Source organism: Cuculus canorus, chromosome Z (assembly GCF_017976375.1).
Source record: "Cuculus canorus isolate bCucCan1 chromosome Z, bCucCan1.pri, whole genome shotgun sequence".
Classification (NCBI taxonomy): domain Eukaryota; kingdom Metazoa; phylum Chordata; class Aves; order Cuculiformes; family Cuculidae; genus Cuculus; species Cuculus canorus.
This window is the reverse complement of record NC_071441.1, coordinates 49,686,827-49,706,141: the sequence shown is the minus strand read 5'-3', so window position 1 is coordinate 49,706,141 and position 19,315 is coordinate 49,686,827. Positions and strand designations below refer to the sequence as shown.

Genomic DNA, 19,315 nt, shown 5'->3' with positions numbered 1-19,315 from the left:
AAATGGTATTTTTATTTAAGTTAAGCCCTGCAGGATTTAGATTTCCCTTGATCAGCTAATACAGGATTTACTAAGGGCCACATATTCAAAGTAGTCAATGTGACAATTTGTGATATTTCCTTTTATGAAGGTGATGGCTGAATATCTCCACCTTTCCTAGAGCTGAAAGGAGAGTCCCAACGTGTAGCTTTAATAAGAAGCACTTAGAACTTCCAGTAGTTAACTACCATTACCCTGGTAGCATTTTCTTCTGTTGATGCAAAGTTAGGAAGAGTATTCTAGTGCCTACATTAGGTACCAACTAATGAAAGGATTATAGGCATTTCTTGTTTGGGTGGCTACCACTGTTTTCCCAGCCAGAATGCATTAAAACCTTTCTACTTTATGTTTTATAGTTATGGGAATTGTATGAAACATGTAAACCTGTAAGATGTTGACTCTTTAAGTTTTGACAAAACCTGAAATAAAGACATATGCCATTATATGATTTAAATAGTTTAACTCCATTCTGTTAGGGTTCTGTGGAGTATTTTGATAAATTAAGGACAATACTGGACTGCTAGGAGCATGTTGCTATTTCTTTGGATCCTGGTACCAGAACCTGTCAGAATGCCAAGTATTGTCTTAAGCTTTAATAAACAAAGCTACTTTACTTTTATAAAGAAATGCACAATCTAACACTTCTATTTATATTTGTTTTCTGTTCTTATCTAGTTGGTAGTCATAATTCCAGGGAATATGGAACTGCTTGTATGGAACTAATCCTTTTTAAGATCAAGAAGGACAAGAAAAGGAGAAAATAGTGATTATTATGGCTTTGGGAGAGTAAGGTGGTGTAGGAGTGAGGTCAACCTCAGTTTGGCTCACTGCTCTTATTCTTCAGTACCGATTTTTTTTTTCTAGTGTAAAAAACAGGATGATGGTAAAATGTAATGGGAAAACTTGACTGTATCTACTTCTGAAGCTGAAGATGTATGGGAAGGAAGAAGCACAAATGCATAAAATACAGGCAAGAAGCACAGAGTAAATTCTTGCGTTAAACGGCAAGGTCATGTGTTTGTTCTGTTATAAGCATATAATTGCTGTAAATATTCTCGCTGCTCTGTGTAGCTGAAAAGTATCATTAGTAGTAAATGAAAGTACCAATTGTTTAAAATTCTGGATATAATTTTTTATTTCACTTTGCTCAGCCTCTGTGAAATAAAATGTAAATTGCACAGCAGAAATTTAAGAATGTTTGCTTTTTCACTTTTCTTTCCTGCTTCTCTTCACCTCTGAATCTGTGTTCAGAGAGAGAGAAAAAAAAATTAGTCATCTTTAATGTACTAATTGATATAAGATATAATGTACAAAAATGACCTCTTCTGGTCTCAGAATCAGCTGGTATCTTTTATGTAAGTTGAGCCTGTAGGAAGTTTTCCAACTGTAAAAGCAATAAGCTTTGACTTTTTAAGGGTTCCAAAAAAAGCAGAGTATTTCAAGAAGTAAATATGTTCACCGCTTCAGCTAAACCTGGACTACACTACAACTTGAAATTACTAGTATCCCACTTCAGGTAGGATTCAGTATCTGCTACTTTGAGAGTGGAGGATTTTAAAGTCTGTTGCCACCTATTTTTATGTGAAGGAAACAGAAGGAAATAAAAAATCTAAGAATGGCCCACTGTTCTTTTGCACAACACCAGCTCTGAGCTGAAGTTATGCTTTGCCCTCATTTGTAAAAAAAAGGCAAGTGAAAGTGGTGAGGAAAAAAGTTCTTTAAGACCCTGTAACAGAAGATCATTAGCAAAGATCTCCGTTCACACAGACACGCCTCGAAGAAGTAGTACGCTGCATGATTAAATCTCTATCGAAGGTTAAAAATCACTGTAGCTGCTTCTTGTGCGTTAGAGTAGTTGCAGATGTTCTGTGAGATAGTGACAGCTGATAGCTATGGTTAGAAATAGCATTGTATATTTATTGACTCATATCTGCAGCTCAGGATGTCAAAAAAAAGCTTCTAATTTTCCTTCACCCAAGAGTAATACTACTTTCTATATTAACAGCCCTGTAGAGAGGATTTTAGAGAAGGGGTTTTGGCGTGTTCTTTACAAAAGGGATAGACTTGCTCATAGATCATCCTGGTTTTGAAAGTAGGTCTTTTTAGTGGAGATTGCCTTTATTTGGCTTTGAATAAATGTAAGGAAAGAGATGAACGTCTACTCCATAGAACCAGTTCTGCTTAGCAAATAAATATGTTAGTCATCCAACAAACTATTAGTAGGGACCAGACCGGTAATTCTGAGATTCTATAAGCCATCTAAGGAACTTCCATCATCTTGCTGGTGGTCTTTGTATATTCTTCCTGAATTTGGTAATCATCTGTTGAATGGTAAAAACCAAATTAATAAATAGTGTGCACAATAAGCGAAATAACTTCAGATACTCTTTTGTAGGAAAAGCAAAAGAAGGCAGTCTTTGGATGATGGAAGTAATGAAATTTTGCAAAACCTTAAAGTTTTATAATGAATATAGGTGCAGTTAATCAGTGGAACAGTGACTGAAGTCTGATTCATATCTGGCATCTCTCTCCTGTTGCCTACGGTAAGCATAGTTTTCTCTTTCCCACATATATTTATGATATGGACTGAGCTATTGCAAAATCCGATCCAGCATCTTCAGGAGCTGCAACCTTAGTTCAGGTTTTGGAGGTGTGAAAGAACTCTGAAGTGTTATAAGGAAACATTAAGCTGCATTTACTTGTTTTGAGGATTTTCACTTGCAGCTTAGAATAGTTTGACTTACTTTGTTCAGACCATTATTTAATTAGGATTCCTCTGTGTCCAGACAGTCACCTTCCATGTGGGAATGGCTGATCAGTATACGGCCTAGGGAAAGGCAAAAATGGTGTGTTGAGAGCAGGGAGCGTTGCGTATGAGTACAAGGGGAACAGCAGGAAGAGGGAAAACTTGTGCTTGACTGCAGCGGAATTATGTCCTTGTATTTTAATTACGCTCCTTAACCAGCCTTTGCTTATTTTCTGCATTTCCCTTCCATCACCTTGCAGGGTTCACAGAATCACAATATAATGGATTGGAAGACATCTGGGGAGATTGTCTGTCTAGTCTTCTGTGGTATCCAGTCAGGCTTTGAATATTTCTAGTGCTGGAGGCTCTACATCCTCTTCCCTGGCTTGACCACCTTCAATGGAATTTCCCAGATTTCCATTTATGCCCACTGCTTCTCATTCTGTCACTGAATACTGCTGAGAAGAGGCTACTCCACCAGCACGCCTTCCTTCCATCAGGTATTTATATGTTTTGATGATACGTGTGTAATGATCAACATCTTATAGTTCATGACTAGTGAATGTTTTTAGTAACTGTAGTTCTGTGATATATGGATGGAATAGAGACAACTCAAGCTGTGTATTGGAGTTAGTGTTTTCTGCTGTGTATTTTTTAAAAAGGCAATATAAAAAAATTTAAATTTTATTACAGTAGATTAGAAAGTAAATGCATGCCACAATCTTAAATGAAGACAAAACATTTGTATAGACACTTATATCCCCCTTAGCTAAATTTACAGTGAAACTTGAGCATTTAAAGTGCAGACATTATTAAGATCTATTGGCTTGATGACTTCTTTCTAATTCTTTCCATATGTGTCATATTGGTCCAAGTAGAAGTTTGCCACAGAAGAAGAGATTCATATCAAGTAGCTGAATAGTCAGTTGTGTCTGTTAGGGATATGTGAGATGATGAGCTGTTTTGGAAGTGTGAAAATTCTGAACAGAATGAGGGGCAGTTCCAGCAGTTGTTACCTGGCATTGCCTGGCAACTTAAAAAAACCCATGGAGGTCCATTCCTGTTCATGTCACTGACCTGTGGGAAACTGTTTGGACTGCAAAATTCAATGCCTACCCTTCAGAAGTGTCTAGACAAATAGATTGTTATGAAAAAACATAGTGGAATTTGTTTCCCTTTTCCATTTTGGAGTTGTTCTTTGGTCCAGTGAATCTGTGCAAAACACATTGTAGCACCTGAGTTACAGTGACTGTCTCAAGGCCACAGAAGTGATTTCAGCACCGTTGTTTGACTTATTCCCTTTTTATAAGGCTCTTCATGCCTCTGCTTTTTGAGCCAACCTGGTGTTGTGTACAAGTAATGTTACTCTAGAGTGCTGTGATATCCCTGCCTTGTGACCAACCAAATATCCACCCACAAAGTATGAGAAGGGGAGACCTTTTTCTTTCTATCTCAAGTGTCTTCCTCCAGGCCTTGAAAGGTGACCTGATACACTCAGCTGCGGCCTGAGGGTTGGTTATGAGCTGGCAAGTCATGGGGTGATAAGGGGAACATATGCACAAGGCATGAGGTTAGCAGAGATGTGGAGTTTGCATAGGGTAAGTCCATGGGATCACACATGGTTGACTTCATACCAGAAGCTCAGGCCAGTCCTGCCTCTATTTGTCTAACCTAAGAACTAGATCTTTCTGGCAGGGCAAATATAATTCTTTTTAGCTTTTCAGTACAGTGTTTTGAAGAGGCCATGCCACACTGCAGCCTGCATTATGGGTAAAATAAGCTAAAGTCAGCTCTGCTTGTGTACAATAGGTAGTAATTCATAATTGTGCAGTGAAATGATTAAATTAAATACAAATTGAATAAACCTCATGTATATTCAGGGTAACTGTAAAAATGTGGGTTTCTATATGTAGTATGTTCCTCAATCTTCTGCTTTATATTGCTGTATGGCTGCCTCTGATAGTATTTAACACTTCAAATATATGCATATTCTGCATATAGGCAAACACTGTTAAATTGGACAATGGAATAGCAATAGCATGCCTTTTCTTGCAAATGCCAATAGATTTTTTTAACAGATTATTTCTTCTAGCTCACTTTTGCATTCAGATAGGACTCTTAGTTATCCTTGGTGAGCATACTGGATTGACATCTGATCACAACTCTTACTGTTGCATTGAGGTTAGCATTTTTGTTTGAATCACAATTAAATATCTATGAAATACTGCTATAAGATACTGACTTTGATGTCAGTAGCTCCTGAAAAGTATCAAATATCTAAGATGGCATACCTAATGCATTACAATAACTGTATGTATATGCTATATCTACATCACTAGGAAAAAAGAACACCCTGCATATGAAATGGCAGACTTAATGACTTTTATCTATTCCTACTCTGAACTGTACATACACTTCTGCAACCTGTGGAGGCAGAGGTTAGTGTGTGATATACACATACATATCTGTGGTAAAACAGTATTACTGTATTACATACAGTTAGAGCTGTACACAGTTCTACACAGCATATCACATTTGGGGCTCCAGCAGATTGAGTTTTGGTTTTCTTCAATACATCATTGATGAAAGAAGATTTCTCCTGTCTTAAGCAGCTTCTTCAGCGGAGCAATCAATGCCTGCATAAGTAAACTTCTCGTATAGCGTAGTGTTCACATAGGTCTGGGAAGGAAATAAACAGAGTGTGATGCAAGGTATATTACCTTGAATCCTAAACAATCCTGAAATTATTCATAGCCTAATTCTTTTCTAGGGATTTATTGTTACCTTCCTTTCTTCTAACATCCTGTTCAGTGACACAAGTATCTGAGCGAATGATGGTCTTTCGTATGGTTTTTCTCTCCAGCATTGTCTCATAAGGTCATACCTTTAAAAATCAAATAACAACATTTGACAGTTTAGATACATAGGTTAAAGCTTCAAATTCATGTTTTTTGGAAGATTAGAACATTCTATTTTTCAAAGAGAAATGGATTTATACATAACTGGAGTTACATTTTCTACAGCTGGTTGCTGTCTGAAAGCAATTCTTTTCATTTGGAATAATCAAAAAGCTCTCTTTGAGCTAAAGCTCAGACATGTTGCATAAAGAACCGAATATCTGGCAGGAGCAGAGACCCTGGGAGAGGGTTCAAGGCAAATAACAGTTTGTGCTGGGTAAAAAATGACTTAAGTTTTTGCTTCCACTTGTTCACGTTTTGAAAAGTTCTTTTAAAAGAGGTGTGAGGTTTGTTTTCCGGAAAGTTTCGTTTATTGGTTTCTTGTAGACATCATATATTTCCTGTAAGAGATGTTCTGTAATTCTGTTTCATTTCGTTGGCTGAGGAAGTTACTTACACTTCATCATCACAGTTGAGAGGCTTTTCCAGTCTGTACCCTTGAGGCAGTTTTTCATAGAGTTCTGCACATGTCATTCCACAGTACGGTGTTCCACCTAAAGCATAGTTTAACCATTGTCATGGACACAGGGCATTTTTAAAAAACCAATAATTTTGTAGCGGTAATGAAAAAGATCGACTGGCTTAGTAACGGATAAATTAGCCCAACATTAGGGAATATTTTGTGTCTACCTTTTGGTTGTTAATTTTACATACAATATTGAGAGAAAAACAAAAGCAAGGATAAACATTGTCATCTGTGGGCCTGGCCTAAATTCCTTTACAACTCTGAGGGCCTGCCTTTGATCGCAAAACCTGTTCAAATATAATACCTTGAACAGGTATTATATATTAGGCAAGTTATTCCTTCATTAGCATAGTATTAATAGGGTCTGTATGGACTAGGGGAGCTACTACTTTTGAGCTGGTTTTGTCCCTTTTTGCGGATGTTTGGTTAGTTAGACTCTTGATTTTCCACACTGCAGTGTGTTAGTTACCATCCATATCTGGCACAAACGCATTTAGTGGGGAAAGAAAGGAACAAATTGGAAAGCAGGGAGTCATTGGTCCAGTAAGCAATGTGCACATCAGAAGCAGCACTGCTGGCCAGTACACTGGGGCACAGCCAAAGGCAAGTCATAAAGGCTGTGTAACACAGTTGTTTTGAATGGTTTGAGGCATATCACGTGCATCATCAGTAGACGTGTGCAGAAATGAGGCCTAAATTTTATTTCAAGATTAACGCTCAAAAAGTGTATTTGCGGATACTTGGAGTAACAGATGTATCTTCACCTCTCCCCATCATCCCCAAGTCAGTAAAATGTAAATCTTGATTTAAAACTCAAAGGCTGAGGAAAAAGTGCTTATCAAACTCAAAACATATTGGATTAGGGCTATAAATCGTATGATAAGGTGGATTTTATATTTAGATATGGCCTAGGTTTTGTAGTGCGATAATAATAGTCATGTTTTTGTTATTTAGTGGAACCCAAATTGAAAAAGGTGGCAATTACATTTCCAAGTCTACTGAAGCTAAATAAAATTTGATAGAATGAAACAGCAAAACCTGAAATTTTTTTGCAAAGCAATAAATTGTTAACAGACTGAGTGAATGGAGCTAGTTTGGCTCAGATTGCTTTATTTGTGCATTACAAAATACAAATACTCACCTAAACTAACAATTTCCCATAACAGGACGCCATACGACCATCTGCAACAAAAGCATATTATGGAGTGCAAGAAGAACACAACAAGATTTCATATTTTAAAAGGGTAGTTGGCTAGTATTCGAAACCACACAGAAGTGAGTAATTCTTTTATATTTCCTTATTAATGTTTGTAAAATGATAGGATTCATAACATCAGAAAGCTGGAGTGACTCAAGCAAATCCTCAACAAAATTAATTCACTTGGAGTTCATCAACTTGAGTCCTTTAATAGACTGTGAGCTTTCAGCAGATAGTGCTAATGCAGAATTGCTTTGCCAGAGATCATTTCCAGCTTCCTGACTAAAATACTGATTTTATGTGGGTCTCTCAAGAATTAATCAGGTTTCTGTTTTTAAATGAGAAAGATAGCTAAAGCACTGGCCCACATCCAATTAACTTGTGATCACAAAACTTGTTCAGACATGTATGATGAAATTAAAGTAACTTTTTTTGTTGTGGACTTTAATTTTCCTGCTTTTGTTCTCTTGTGCTGAAACAGCCACTGAGTTTTTTTTTAATTGAGTGGATGTCTTATCCTGGCTGCCAAACTTCCCCTAATATTGAAGAATCTCTTTATTACGAAAAGACACTTGAAAATATACTTACACATCACTGTTTGTGGTATAAACACTGTAATTCAAAGATTCAATTGCCATCCATCGCACTGGAAGCCGTCCCTGGAAATTATTTAATTTTTTTGTGAAAGTGGAATTGTTGGTCATTAGAATAGCAATATTGCAATTTATACCTTGAAAATTTCAGATCTTCCAAAGCTCCAGATAGCTTTTTATTCCCTTTTCAGCTCACAGTTCCTGGTGTACTTTTGTTTACCATCTTGCTAACTTTGGCCTGGTTCAATAGAATTAGATCAGCATGCCTCAGCTGCACAAATTCTGATACAAGAATACTTTTTTGTAGCTGTAGAGATCTATGCTCATAATCCCTTCGTATGTCAAATGTGTTATAAAACCCATATAATATACATTTTTACTAAATCTTATAACCGGCTGCAAAATAAGTTATTTTACTGCCAGTCTTCATTGCATACATAATTTTCAATTCCATTGTATATTGTAAACAGGCTATAAAACTGATCTACATATTAACAAACAATATAAATATCCATGCATGTTAACATAACATTTAAATAATCATTTCTGTAATACCCATGAGTTTGTGGTTTTGTTCATATAAAAACACGAAGTAAGGAACAAGAAAAGAAAAAATTAGGAAAACTGACTTTATCAGTTTGGTTTGATACTTACCATGGTCTTCTTAACGTAAACTTCTTGACCTCTTGATAACCCAAAGTCTGCTATTTTTGCAACATAATTTTCTCCAACCAAGATGTTTCTTGCTGCCAAATCTCTATGAATAAACTAAATTTGAGAAGAAAGGAAATCACCATGGTATCTGAGAGCTTTACTTGTATTATTAGTGCTATAATGAAAACTGCAAATATTCAGAGTAAGAACAAAAGCCAGCACAAACATCTTGGTATGCCACTACCAAGAATATTTTCAACTTCATCAGAAGATGTAAGGAGTTAGTTACCATGTATTTTGTGTTAATGCCTCTTCCTTGATTCCCTGTGCAGTGGTATTTGATAGTGCTAAACAAACATGACAAAATAAAATTCATCCAGTGGATGCTATAGAATCTAAAATTAAAACCTTATTTTAATTTTTTTAAAAAGCATAGTCCCTGAAAAATAAATTGCTGTACTCCCAATGGGTAGAGAATTGAAGACTGACCTGTTTCTGGCTCAAGTAATCCATCCCTCTAGCAACATCTGCTGCAAAATGCAGAAGCTGCTGAGAGGAAAGTGTAGATGCAGTACTGTTGGCAATAGCAAATGCTGGGTCTGTCTCTAGCACTCTGCTTTTCCGAAGGAAGTCCAGTAAATTTCCATGGGGGGCATACTCAATAGCAAGATAAAGATATCCTGATGAAACATGAGACAGTGAGTGTATCACAAAGTAAAAGATGGTCAGTAATGGCATTTTAACATTTATGCTGCTTTGAGTGAAAAAGAAAGAAACTTAAAACAGACTACTGTTTCCCCTCCGAGCAGCATAATTCCTAGGTGCAGAGGAGAATTTAGACCTACTGATAAACATCAGTTCTGAGGAATTAATTGAGGCTTGTAGATCCAAAACTGAGTTTGTTTGGCTCTTTGGCAAATGCTGCAGAAAGGCCTGCTTATCAACTAGTGTTTCTGTGGACTGTATGAGCTGTACGGCGGTGTTTCTTTTTAATAAATTAATTTTTAAAATACATGTATTCAAGGGCTAACTTACCCCGATGCTCACATGCTCCCAGAAGATTTATGATGTTGGGATGATGACCAAGTTTACAAAGAACCTCCAATTCTCCAGCAAAGTCTCTGTGATCATCTTTTGAGGCATATTCTGAAAATGAAATAAATAATAATTCGTATGTTCTTTTGAATAGAATTTATGACCATGTTGTTAACTGTGAGGACTCTGAGCTACCTGTGGCACTACTGCTTCAGCCTCAAGGGAAAGAGAAAAACTCTAAGATGAATTAGTATTTACTGAAAACACAGGAATATTCAATCAAAGGGAAAAAAGAGAGAACCTAATATTTGTAGCAGCCATCTGCAGAGAGAGAAAGCATCTTAATATATCACATAACTTCTCTTACTTGAGAATGTGAAATGTCATCAGATTATACAAAAACTAGCTGCCTAATAATCTTCCTGTATGTGTGCTGTCGATTATTTCTGGCTTGTGCTGATCTTGACTCTTTTGTTAAGTAATCATGAAGAGTGTTGCCCAATTTGCCTAGGTAATGATCTAATGAATTACAAGAAAATGTATATATTCATGCAGTATTCCATGTATTGTAGTTCCCTCTGGAATATGGCAGTAAAGAAGAAAATGAGTGATCCTTATAGTATTTGTATATAGAGATGCATAGATACAGTTGGCTCTGAATGGCGAAGATAAAGCAAAATGAGCAAATGCTGTGCCTCAAGGCTAGATCTGTGCTCCTCTGTTTATTAAATGCATCCTTTAACAGCTCTCACTTTGCAGATGGATTCACATATGAAGTTCATACTGACTTATGAATTGAAAAATACGTAAGAGTTAATGATGTTAACAATTAAAGAGAAATACAAACCATCTTGACCATGCAGAAATACAGTCTTTGCCAGGGCACAAATCTTGGCCTAGTGACAGCTGATAAAATTTCACTGGCATCTGAATATTTATTTTAGCATTAGGAGAGAGTTATTAAGCATTTCTTATGACAGAGAAACACTTTGAACAAACAGCCAAAAAAGCATTCAGTCTCAGAGTCTTTTATCTTTACTACCTTTCATTCTTTTAATTGCAGCATCCATGCGTAAGCCATCTTTCTTAATGCGTGCTTTGAGGACTTGCCCAAAGTTACCTTCCCCAATCACATCTTGAAATTTTATGTCATTCCACTCAAGAACTGGATAAATAGTGGGATCTGGACTGTTTTTGGCTTTTCTACTCAGGGTGAGAGTACCTGAGTTAAACTGTACAGCTGGTTCTTCCCTCTGTAACAGAGTTAAGCAAATTACATTAACTCCCCAAATACAAGTGTACAGACACAAACAGCCTAACCTACCTCTGCCCCTGTGCTCAGCACTGGTGAGACCGCACCTCGCATACTGTGTTCAGTTCTGGGCATCTTGCCACAGAAGGATGTTGAGGCTCTGGAGCGTGTCCAGAGAAGAGCAACAAAGCTGGTGAGGGGGCTGGAGAGCAAGTCTTACGAGGAGCGGCTGAGGGAACATGGGTTGTTTAGCCTGGAGAAGAGGAGGCTGAGGGGAAATCTTATCATTGCCTACAACTACATCAAAATGAGGTTGTAGAGAGGTGGATGCTGGTTTCTTTTCCCAGGTGTCAGGTGATAGGATGAGAGGGAATGGCCTCAAGCTATGCCAAGGGAGATTCAGATTGGACATTAGGAAAGAATTTTTCACCGAAAGGATCATCATGCACTGGCAGAGGCTGCCCAGGGAGGTGATTGAGTCACCATCGTAGAGGTATTTGAAAGATGGGTAGATGAGGTACTTAAAGATGTGGTTTAGTGGCAGATAGGAATGGTCGGATTCGATGATCTCAGAGGTCTTGTCCAACCTGGTGATTCTGTGATTGCTTATGCAAGAGTGAGTACAGTAGACAATTGCACCAACATTAGACACTAACTGCACCAAGCGCTTCTACCCAGATCCACAAAATTAATCAGGCTTCTCCTAGGAGGCCTAGGCATACAAATACATTTGTAGACCTAGACCTCCTGAACAGTTTTCTAATTATCTTGAAGACAAAACAATCTGGTAAAACTAATCTCAAACTTCTTTTAAGTCTCAGATTTCAGATTCATGTTGTATCAGGCTTGACTAAATCCTGTGCCAATCAGGCTCAGTAGGAAGGCTCAGGAAAGAAGAAGCAAGAAAATGAAAGAGAATGGGTATTATTGTCCTTCATGCTTGAGTAGACACCTCTACCTCAGTTATACCTTCCTATGAAATATTGCTCTGGGAATAGTTTCGGGACAAGGAGCAGGGATTATTCTGTGTGGCCTGGGCCCAGATCATAGAATCGTAGAATGGTTTGGGTTGGAAGGAACCTTTACAGGTCATCAAGTCCAACACCCCTGCAGTGAGCAGGGACATCTTCTAGACCAGGTTGCTCAGAGCCCCATGCAGGCTCACCTGGAATGTTTCCAGGAATGGGGCGCCTATCACCTCTGGGCAACCTCTTCCGGTGTTTCACCAACTTCAGCATGAAAAAGTTCTTCCTGCTATCTATTCTTTACTTCTGTTCTTTTAGTTTAAAACTACTCCCCCTTGTCCTATTGCTACAGGCCCTGCTAAAAAGTTTCCCCCCATCTTTCTTATAAGTGTTCTTTAAGTATTTAAAGGCTGCAATAAGGTCTCCTCGGAGTCTTCGCCTCTCCAAGCTGAACAACTCCAATTCTTTCAGCCTCTCTTCATAGAGGAGGTGTTCCAGGCTTTTGATCATTTTTGTGGCCCTCCTCTGGACGCATTCCAAGATGTTGATGTCCCTCTCGTGCTGAGGGCTCCAGAGCTGGGATCATCTTTTTGGATGAGTCTCCTGGTCCCCTGATTACAAAGCAACATATGGAAGAGCTCTCTGGCCTAGCTTTATTCAGCTTCGTATGTTCCCCTCTGAAGTGAGAGAACAGCTCTCAAACACAAAGTGATAAAGAGACTACATCAGGTTACAAATATATCTATAGACACATTCCTGTGTGCTGTTAATACCTTAAGCAATTTCCTCACAGCCAGAGCTATGATGTTTCCTGATCGCTGGTGTGCTATCCCCAAGTTGAAAAGCTATGATGGAGCAATTGCTGATGCTCAAAAGCAATGTTAAGAAATATTGTAGTTTTCAAAATCAGGCACAACTTCATAGAAGGAGAACAAGATCCTCCATTCTGTCTGGCTTGGTACTTATCACAGGTGTGACAAAGCAGAGAAGGGAGAAGGATCAATAGTGTGCATCTTTTTTCTAGTCAGGTTTTCTACATCACAGCCTATTGTTGTGATTGCTTTAGTTCCAGGGTCACTAGTAGAGGAGCTCTACAACATTACTAATGGCACACATAAAGAGAAGACTGTATTGGATATGTCAAAGAAAATAAATTTGAAAACACAGGAAAAGATGGGTCCAAAATTAATAGCCACACTGACACAAGAAAGCTGGAAGCCTACCACCACATTTTGGAAAGCCTGAGCCATTCGGCGTTGGAAGTTGGCTCGCTTTAACTGCAGCATGATGAGAAAGGCCAGGAGAATTGTTACACAGGTCATCCCTGCAGAGCCAAGGATAGCAATAAGCAGCATTTTGCCTCCTTTTGATTCATATGGAGCTGTTGAGGAAGCATATAAAGAGTTCACCATTATTACCAGCCAATTCTGCAAAAACTTCAACAACATATAGCTTAGTACTCCTGTCTTGTAAACTATAAAGACAGAGACATGTCCCTTTGTTGTCCAAAAACGTCACCATCATTGGATGCTCTGATTGTCAGTTGTATGAGCACCTGCAGGTCCTGCTGAATTGAGGCAGAGCAGAGCTGAAGTCACATCCAATAGTCTAATAGTCCTCCTATAAGAAGCTCCTTTCATTTATGAGCTGTTGTGTACTTTCCAGTGGATAAACACAACAGTTTTATGTTGTTACTTCACCAATGCCATGCACTGAATTAAGAAATTCTAGTGATATGATGTTGTGTATCAATATTAAGAGCAAATGAAAACTAATATAAAAAAAAATAAGATTATGACTTTGCCTTAGCTAATTAGTTTGTATGACAGGCCCTGGTTTGCTCAACTCCAGCATGCTTTAATAACCAACCTTTAGTTTCTGGAAGAGTCTTCAGTTCAAAAGATGTGTTTGGCTTGCTCAGGCCAATGTTATTCTGAGCATTAATCTGAACCTGGTACACAGTATTTGGCTCAAGGCCCTTGAGATGGTATTGAGTAATGCTGGCATTCTTTATGATAATATCGATGTGGTTGTACTCAGCCTTGCCATAAATTTTGTAGCTGATGATGATGGAGGAGATGGAATGACCCTCAGCAGTTGTCCAAGAGATGACTGAGGATGTGTCTGTGGTGTTAGAAAACTTGATGTTGTATGGTGCAGGAGGGATTCCTGAGAACAAACACAAACACACAAAGTGTTGGAGTGTACATCCACCTCTTTCTCCTTCCCGCAGTGAGTCAAACATTTTCCTCGGAGGTAGTGCTGTGCTACACAGAAGCAGAATTTTGTTGATAAGCTATGATAATTGATTGCAGTAGTTTTATGTGCTTCATATGATGTCACCATATTGCACTACTCGATACTTCCAGCAAAGGTTAGAGTAGTATTCAGTATACTCCTGACATTGGATGAAGACACGAGTGCTCTGAGCTATATAGGCAACGACAATGTGATTCTTTTGAAATTAATACAGAAAGGGTTAATTTCCTTCTATACTAAATTGTCACCCCTGTGTGATTCCTAGGTCTCATACTCACACTGCTGCAGGGAGCAATTGCCTCTCAGGATAAAGACTATTGGAAGGAAGGTAAATAAATACCAATGTTTCTACAAATTTCATTAGGAAACCACCAACAGAGGTGAGGACTTGTGGACACAGCCATGACTACTCAGCTAAGTGCCTTCTCCTGGAGAACAGTACCCTTCTGTTTTCCTTAGTGCAGTGGCATCAGAGCTCAGGAACCTGGAGTGTCCCATGACAGCCACTGACACTTCTGCTAATACATGTAGGATATCAGTGAGAGCCTCCTCACAGGACCTGTAAGGAGGGAGAAGCCCACCTTTCCAGTGCGTGGTATGAGTAGTGGCACCAATCTGTTCAGATGCCACTCATTTAAATAAGGCATTTACTGTGGCATTATGAAGGGATACTACTCACATTCAGGGATTTCAAGGACAGTGACTGGTCTTCAGTGTAGCCCAAGAAAGTACTCTTTGCCTACAGGGGTTTTACCTTGCATTGTGTCTTCTCTTTGTTCTTTAGTTGCTGACTGTTTCTGAGTTGACATGGCTGAATTATGAGACCTGAATGTTTTTTAGGAGTTTGGCCTAGGGAGCATTGTGGGTTAATCATGAAGTGGAAAATAATGTTATGTGTGTCATAAGCATGAATTGCACTGATATCAAGATGTGGATTCCCAAGCTTTTAAATGAGTTTTCCAATTTTTTAGAAAAACTCATTCATGATATTCCTGATATTTTCCAGCAGAAGGATTTCTTTGGACACTCAGCTGTCTCCATAATAAGAGTAATAACAACCACAAGTGATAATCAGGAATTCAGTATTACTAGAACAAAGAGTTACGCTTAATACAGTCATTATGTGACAATCTACCTGATCACTGGGGGAAAGAAGACTTAAACAGAAGGATGTGAGGCATCTACTTACTGTCACTGAAAGTCCATGCATACACATAGTTGCTCCATTCTCCTTGGGACCTGGTGTTCACCCGTACCCTGCACATATATTGCTGTCTAGGCTCAAGATCTTTAATGATCAGGGTGGACATATTTCCTGGCACTTGAGTAATAACACTGCTTTCATCACCGTTGTCATTCACGCTTTTCCTTTCTACTTCAACACGAGTGTCATCCTCTGTCCTCAGTGTTAAAGGATGCCATGACAAATTCAGTGATGTCATGCTTTTTGGAAAGAGAGTGAGACCTTCTGGTGGAGGAAGACCTTGGAAAAGCCACAGTGAGACAGGGAAAAACATTTCATGTCTGGTATGCAAGCTACAATAGGGGTACCAGTTATTCCCAACAATTTGACTTAGTTTAGAGTGGCAAGGGTTAATTCTCTCTACCATCCCACCCAATTTGGCAGAAATTACATCAAAGAGGTGTTGATAGTTCCAAAATATCTTACTAATAGCTGTTGTGTCAGAAAAGTCTCTTCACTGAGCCGGTGTTGCGCATGCACTTTTTAGACAAGAGAAGACAGCTTTTTTGTCTTTTATTCCTGGTGCAATCCTTATTTGTTTTATATGCATTCAGTTTGGGTTGTATCCTCAGTGGACTAAAAGCTTTTCTGCTCCTTCAGACATCTTCATTTTCAAAGTAAACTCTTCTAGTACTAAGAGGAAGGACTGATCTGGTATTGGGAGGAATGACTGACTTGCTGGAAAAGATATTTGTACATCCAACTCCGCTACATAGCCAGCCAAAATATGTAAATTTTCCTTTCCCACATTTCTCATGTCTAAGTCAGGGAGTATAATAGCTCTATTTTTTTTCTGGCTTTCTTCACCTCTGGGTTTGAGGCATTTGCCTCAGATTATTTTGAAAGATTCTACATAGTTTTCAGGTCCAGTCTTCTCTGCTTAAATGAAAGTGCTCTGGCAGAGATCAGGGAACAAACAGACTGCAGAGAAAACCAGCTGAAATAGCCCTTTCCTGAAAACCCAAGGTAATGACTCACCAAGTGCAGCAGTTGTGAAGCTAGCTTGTGGACCAGGATGGCCTTCCCCACCTTCCCCTTGACGACTCAGCTGAACACAGAACTGATACTCTGTTTTAGGTTCCAAGTTGTCCAGTCTTTTGGTTGCACCTTTTACTGGCAACAAAAGGAGAAAGTAAAGCCATACCCCATACTGAAAAGTGTTAAGGAAGAAAATTATTAGGAAATATTCCTGAAGCACTACCCATGGAAGGTAAGGTACTCAGGCTCTTCTTTTGTTGCTGATTCACTAAGATAAATTGTATAGAAGTATAAAATACTTATTTTTAAGTTGATCTCCAAACCAGCCTGAAAGATGTTTCCATCTGCTCTCACTTGAGGACAGAACAAGGCTTGTTGCTTGGTGTGCATTGTATATGCAGTTCTTGGGATAACTTGAATTAGTAACAATGGTTGCTTGTTTCTTGTTAAATTTCCTGTAATGCTTCCTACAATATTTTATTTGCATAAACTGTTGAAACAGGACTGAAAGAGGTCAGAAGTTTTCATTTTGCCTATACCATTCCCAATACATATTTAGATATGGCATTTGTCTCACCAGAGGGCACAATAGACACAAAGAAAGACTCTAGATGCTCCAGGACATATCCATACTGGTCACTGCTTTTGAAAACACGCTATTTACATGGGAGTTTTCAGCAGCTAAACCCATCACTGAGAACTGTTTGGTTACAGAAAACTGATTAAACTGACCGATTTAATCAGAAAACTGATTAAATTCTGACTACTGTTGGTGCACTACATTCACATTAACATTCCACATATTGATATACAAAGATTCACTTGTCCATTCATACAAGATTTAACTTCATGCATTGTAGAGTGTTGAGCCTAGTCAAGAGCAGATGCAACATTATGTTTCAGCATGCAACTAAAATTTGTGTTTAAGAGAACTGAAGAATGTCATCCTACCTTCCACAGACATCCAGGACTGATAACGCTTTGCTGGCTTGTATAGGAGCTTTGTTGACACAACAGGTCCATCTCCAAGATGTAACTTAGCGTTGATATCAATTATGAGAAAATTATGTCCACTATCTGTTAGCCTTGGGGCATACTGTGGCACAGGAGGAACTGAGGAAGAATGCAAGTATTAATCCAGTCTTTCAATTCCCTGTAACAGTAAAACTATGGTATCTTCCTAGATCTGCAGGAAAATGGGAAATATTCTTCAAAACTCTGACAAAGTAAATAGAGGTTTATATCCTAAAACTGACAGTTTAAATCTTTTAAAACAAGCCTAATCCTTACCATAACCCTTTATTTAAAATACACATAATTAGTACGATGCTTATAAATGATTTCTGTTCATATTCTGAATGTAGATATTTATTCAGACATTTTCGTGCAGTACAGAGAACAGAAATCTCAGCCGTGTTAGAGTATTAAAACCTTAAAAGTAGAGGGGCAAAGACGTTTGAAGAGGTTCATGCTTTTACCTTTGACTGTAACTTGAAAAGGTTTCTCTGCCATTCCTGCTACTGTCTGCACACTGCAGACCCAGGTTCCTGTATCACGGGGCTGGATTCGATTAATTGTAAACATGGCTTCAGAGCGGTTACTGGTAACAATTAGGGCAGGCTGAAATGACAAAAGATGTATAGGTCTCAAAAATTGTGGGCATTTACAATTATTCCCTTTCTCACAGTTTAGGAACTCATCTAGAACATAGTGATACCAACTGAAAGGTTCTAGAGCGGTGAATTCCATAGATTCACATGTGCTCATGAGTTCATGAGGTACCTCAGAATATCGAAATATCACATTATGCTTGAAAACTATACTGTGCATTAGCTAATTACAAAGTCTATATGAACATCAGAAATAACAAGAAGCAACTAATCAGGGGCTTACCCTTATGACAGTTCCATCTTGCTTCAAAAGTTTAAATTCCTCAGATTTAGGAAGTGGGATTCCAGTTGCTATACAAAAAGGCTTGAACTCAACGCCAGAATTGAGTTCTACAGGATCTAGCAGGTTTTCTATCTGAGGTGGAAGATTTGCTGAACCTAGAGAAGATACATAGCATTTTAATGTCACCTTCAAACAGAACTTTTAAAAGGCAGCACGAAAACAGGATTAGGTGCACAATGAGCAGCATAAGTGTCTGGTTCTCCCTTTGCTCCTATGGGCATATTGCAAGGATCATGCTTAGGGAAATCAACACTATTACATCAGTGTAAATATCACAAGAGGGAGCTAGCCCTGTGCCCACTCTTCTTTTCCTCTCCCTTATTCTCCTTCCCCCTCCCCTCTCCACTCTCCTCTCCTCCTTACTGACATTCTACTCACAGACAGTCTAGATATGACAAAATCATACACACATTTTATTCTGAATGTATAGTATCTACTTGCTCTCCATTTTGTCTGTTTATACGAGCAGCCAGATAATAGAAGTATAGTTTGGCTGGTTGGATCACAGTATTATTTCTCTGCTGGATTTTGCACTTGTTAAGCTTTCAAGCTTTTACAAGATAACAGTGGATTTGTTACTTTATTTATGAAGCAGAACTAGTAGATTCTGAGTGCATCTTATAAAAAAAATTATAAAAAACACTGTGTGTAAACCTCGCCTGGTTCCAAAAAGATTCTGAATAAGATGTTCAGCTTTGCAAGCCTAACTCTCTTTCAGACATACGGAGCTGTTTTAAACTCTGGAGGTTTCCGATCATGAGACACATGGTATTGGAGTGTATGCAGATGAAGAGGAGGTAGGTGATGGTGAAATACTATGAGCCTATCTGAAAGCTGATCATGCAGGTAATATGTGCAGCTTCTCTTAGTAATTAATGCTAAGGTCAGTGACAAACCCTCTGGAGTAAGGTTTGAAAACCTACTTCTAACGAAAGCAAAAGCAGATGATGTTGTAGCTTACCAGCCTGCTAAATGCA

At 38.5% G+C, this 19,315-nt stretch overlaps 1 protein-coding gene across 1 annotated transcript in view; it reads right to left on the bottom strand.

Moving 5' to 3' along the window:
- Window positions 1-1,356: 1,356 nt before the first annotated feature.
- Window positions 1,357-19,315, bottom strand: part of TEK (TEK receptor tyrosine kinase) — a 43,471-nt gene continuing 25,512 nt past the window's right edge. The window contains exons 8-23 of the mRNA XM_054054607.1: window positions 18,279-18,433; window positions 17,864-18,005; window positions 17,337-17,498; window positions 16,386-16,520; window positions 15,354-15,647; window positions 13,775-14,074; window positions 13,129-13,286; window positions 10,731-10,941; window positions 9,689-9,799; window positions 9,143-9,333; window positions 8,654-8,767; window positions 7,995-8,065; window positions 7,350-7,390; window positions 6,140-6,236; window positions 5,570-5,669; window positions 1,357-5,464 (exon numbers count right to left, since the gene is read on the bottom strand). Of these exons, the coding sequence (XP_053910582.1) occupies window positions 5,390-5,464; window positions 5,570-5,669; window positions 6,140-6,236; window positions 7,350-7,390; window positions 7,995-8,065; window positions 8,654-8,767; window positions 9,143-9,333; window positions 9,689-9,799; window positions 10,731-10,941; window positions 13,129-13,286; window positions 13,775-14,074; window positions 15,354-15,647; window positions 16,386-16,520; window positions 17,337-17,498; window positions 17,864-18,005; window positions 18,279-18,433 (2,357 nt within the window). The 3' untranslated portion in view covers window positions 1,357-5,389. The remainder of the gene's footprint in view (window positions 5,465-5,569; window positions 5,670-6,139; window positions 6,237-7,349; window positions 7,391-7,994; window positions 8,066-8,653; window positions 8,768-9,142; window positions 9,334-9,688; window positions 9,800-10,730; window positions 10,942-13,128; window positions 13,287-13,774; window positions 14,075-15,353; window positions 15,648-16,385; window positions 16,521-17,336; window positions 17,499-17,863; window positions 18,006-18,278; window positions 18,434-19,315) is intronic.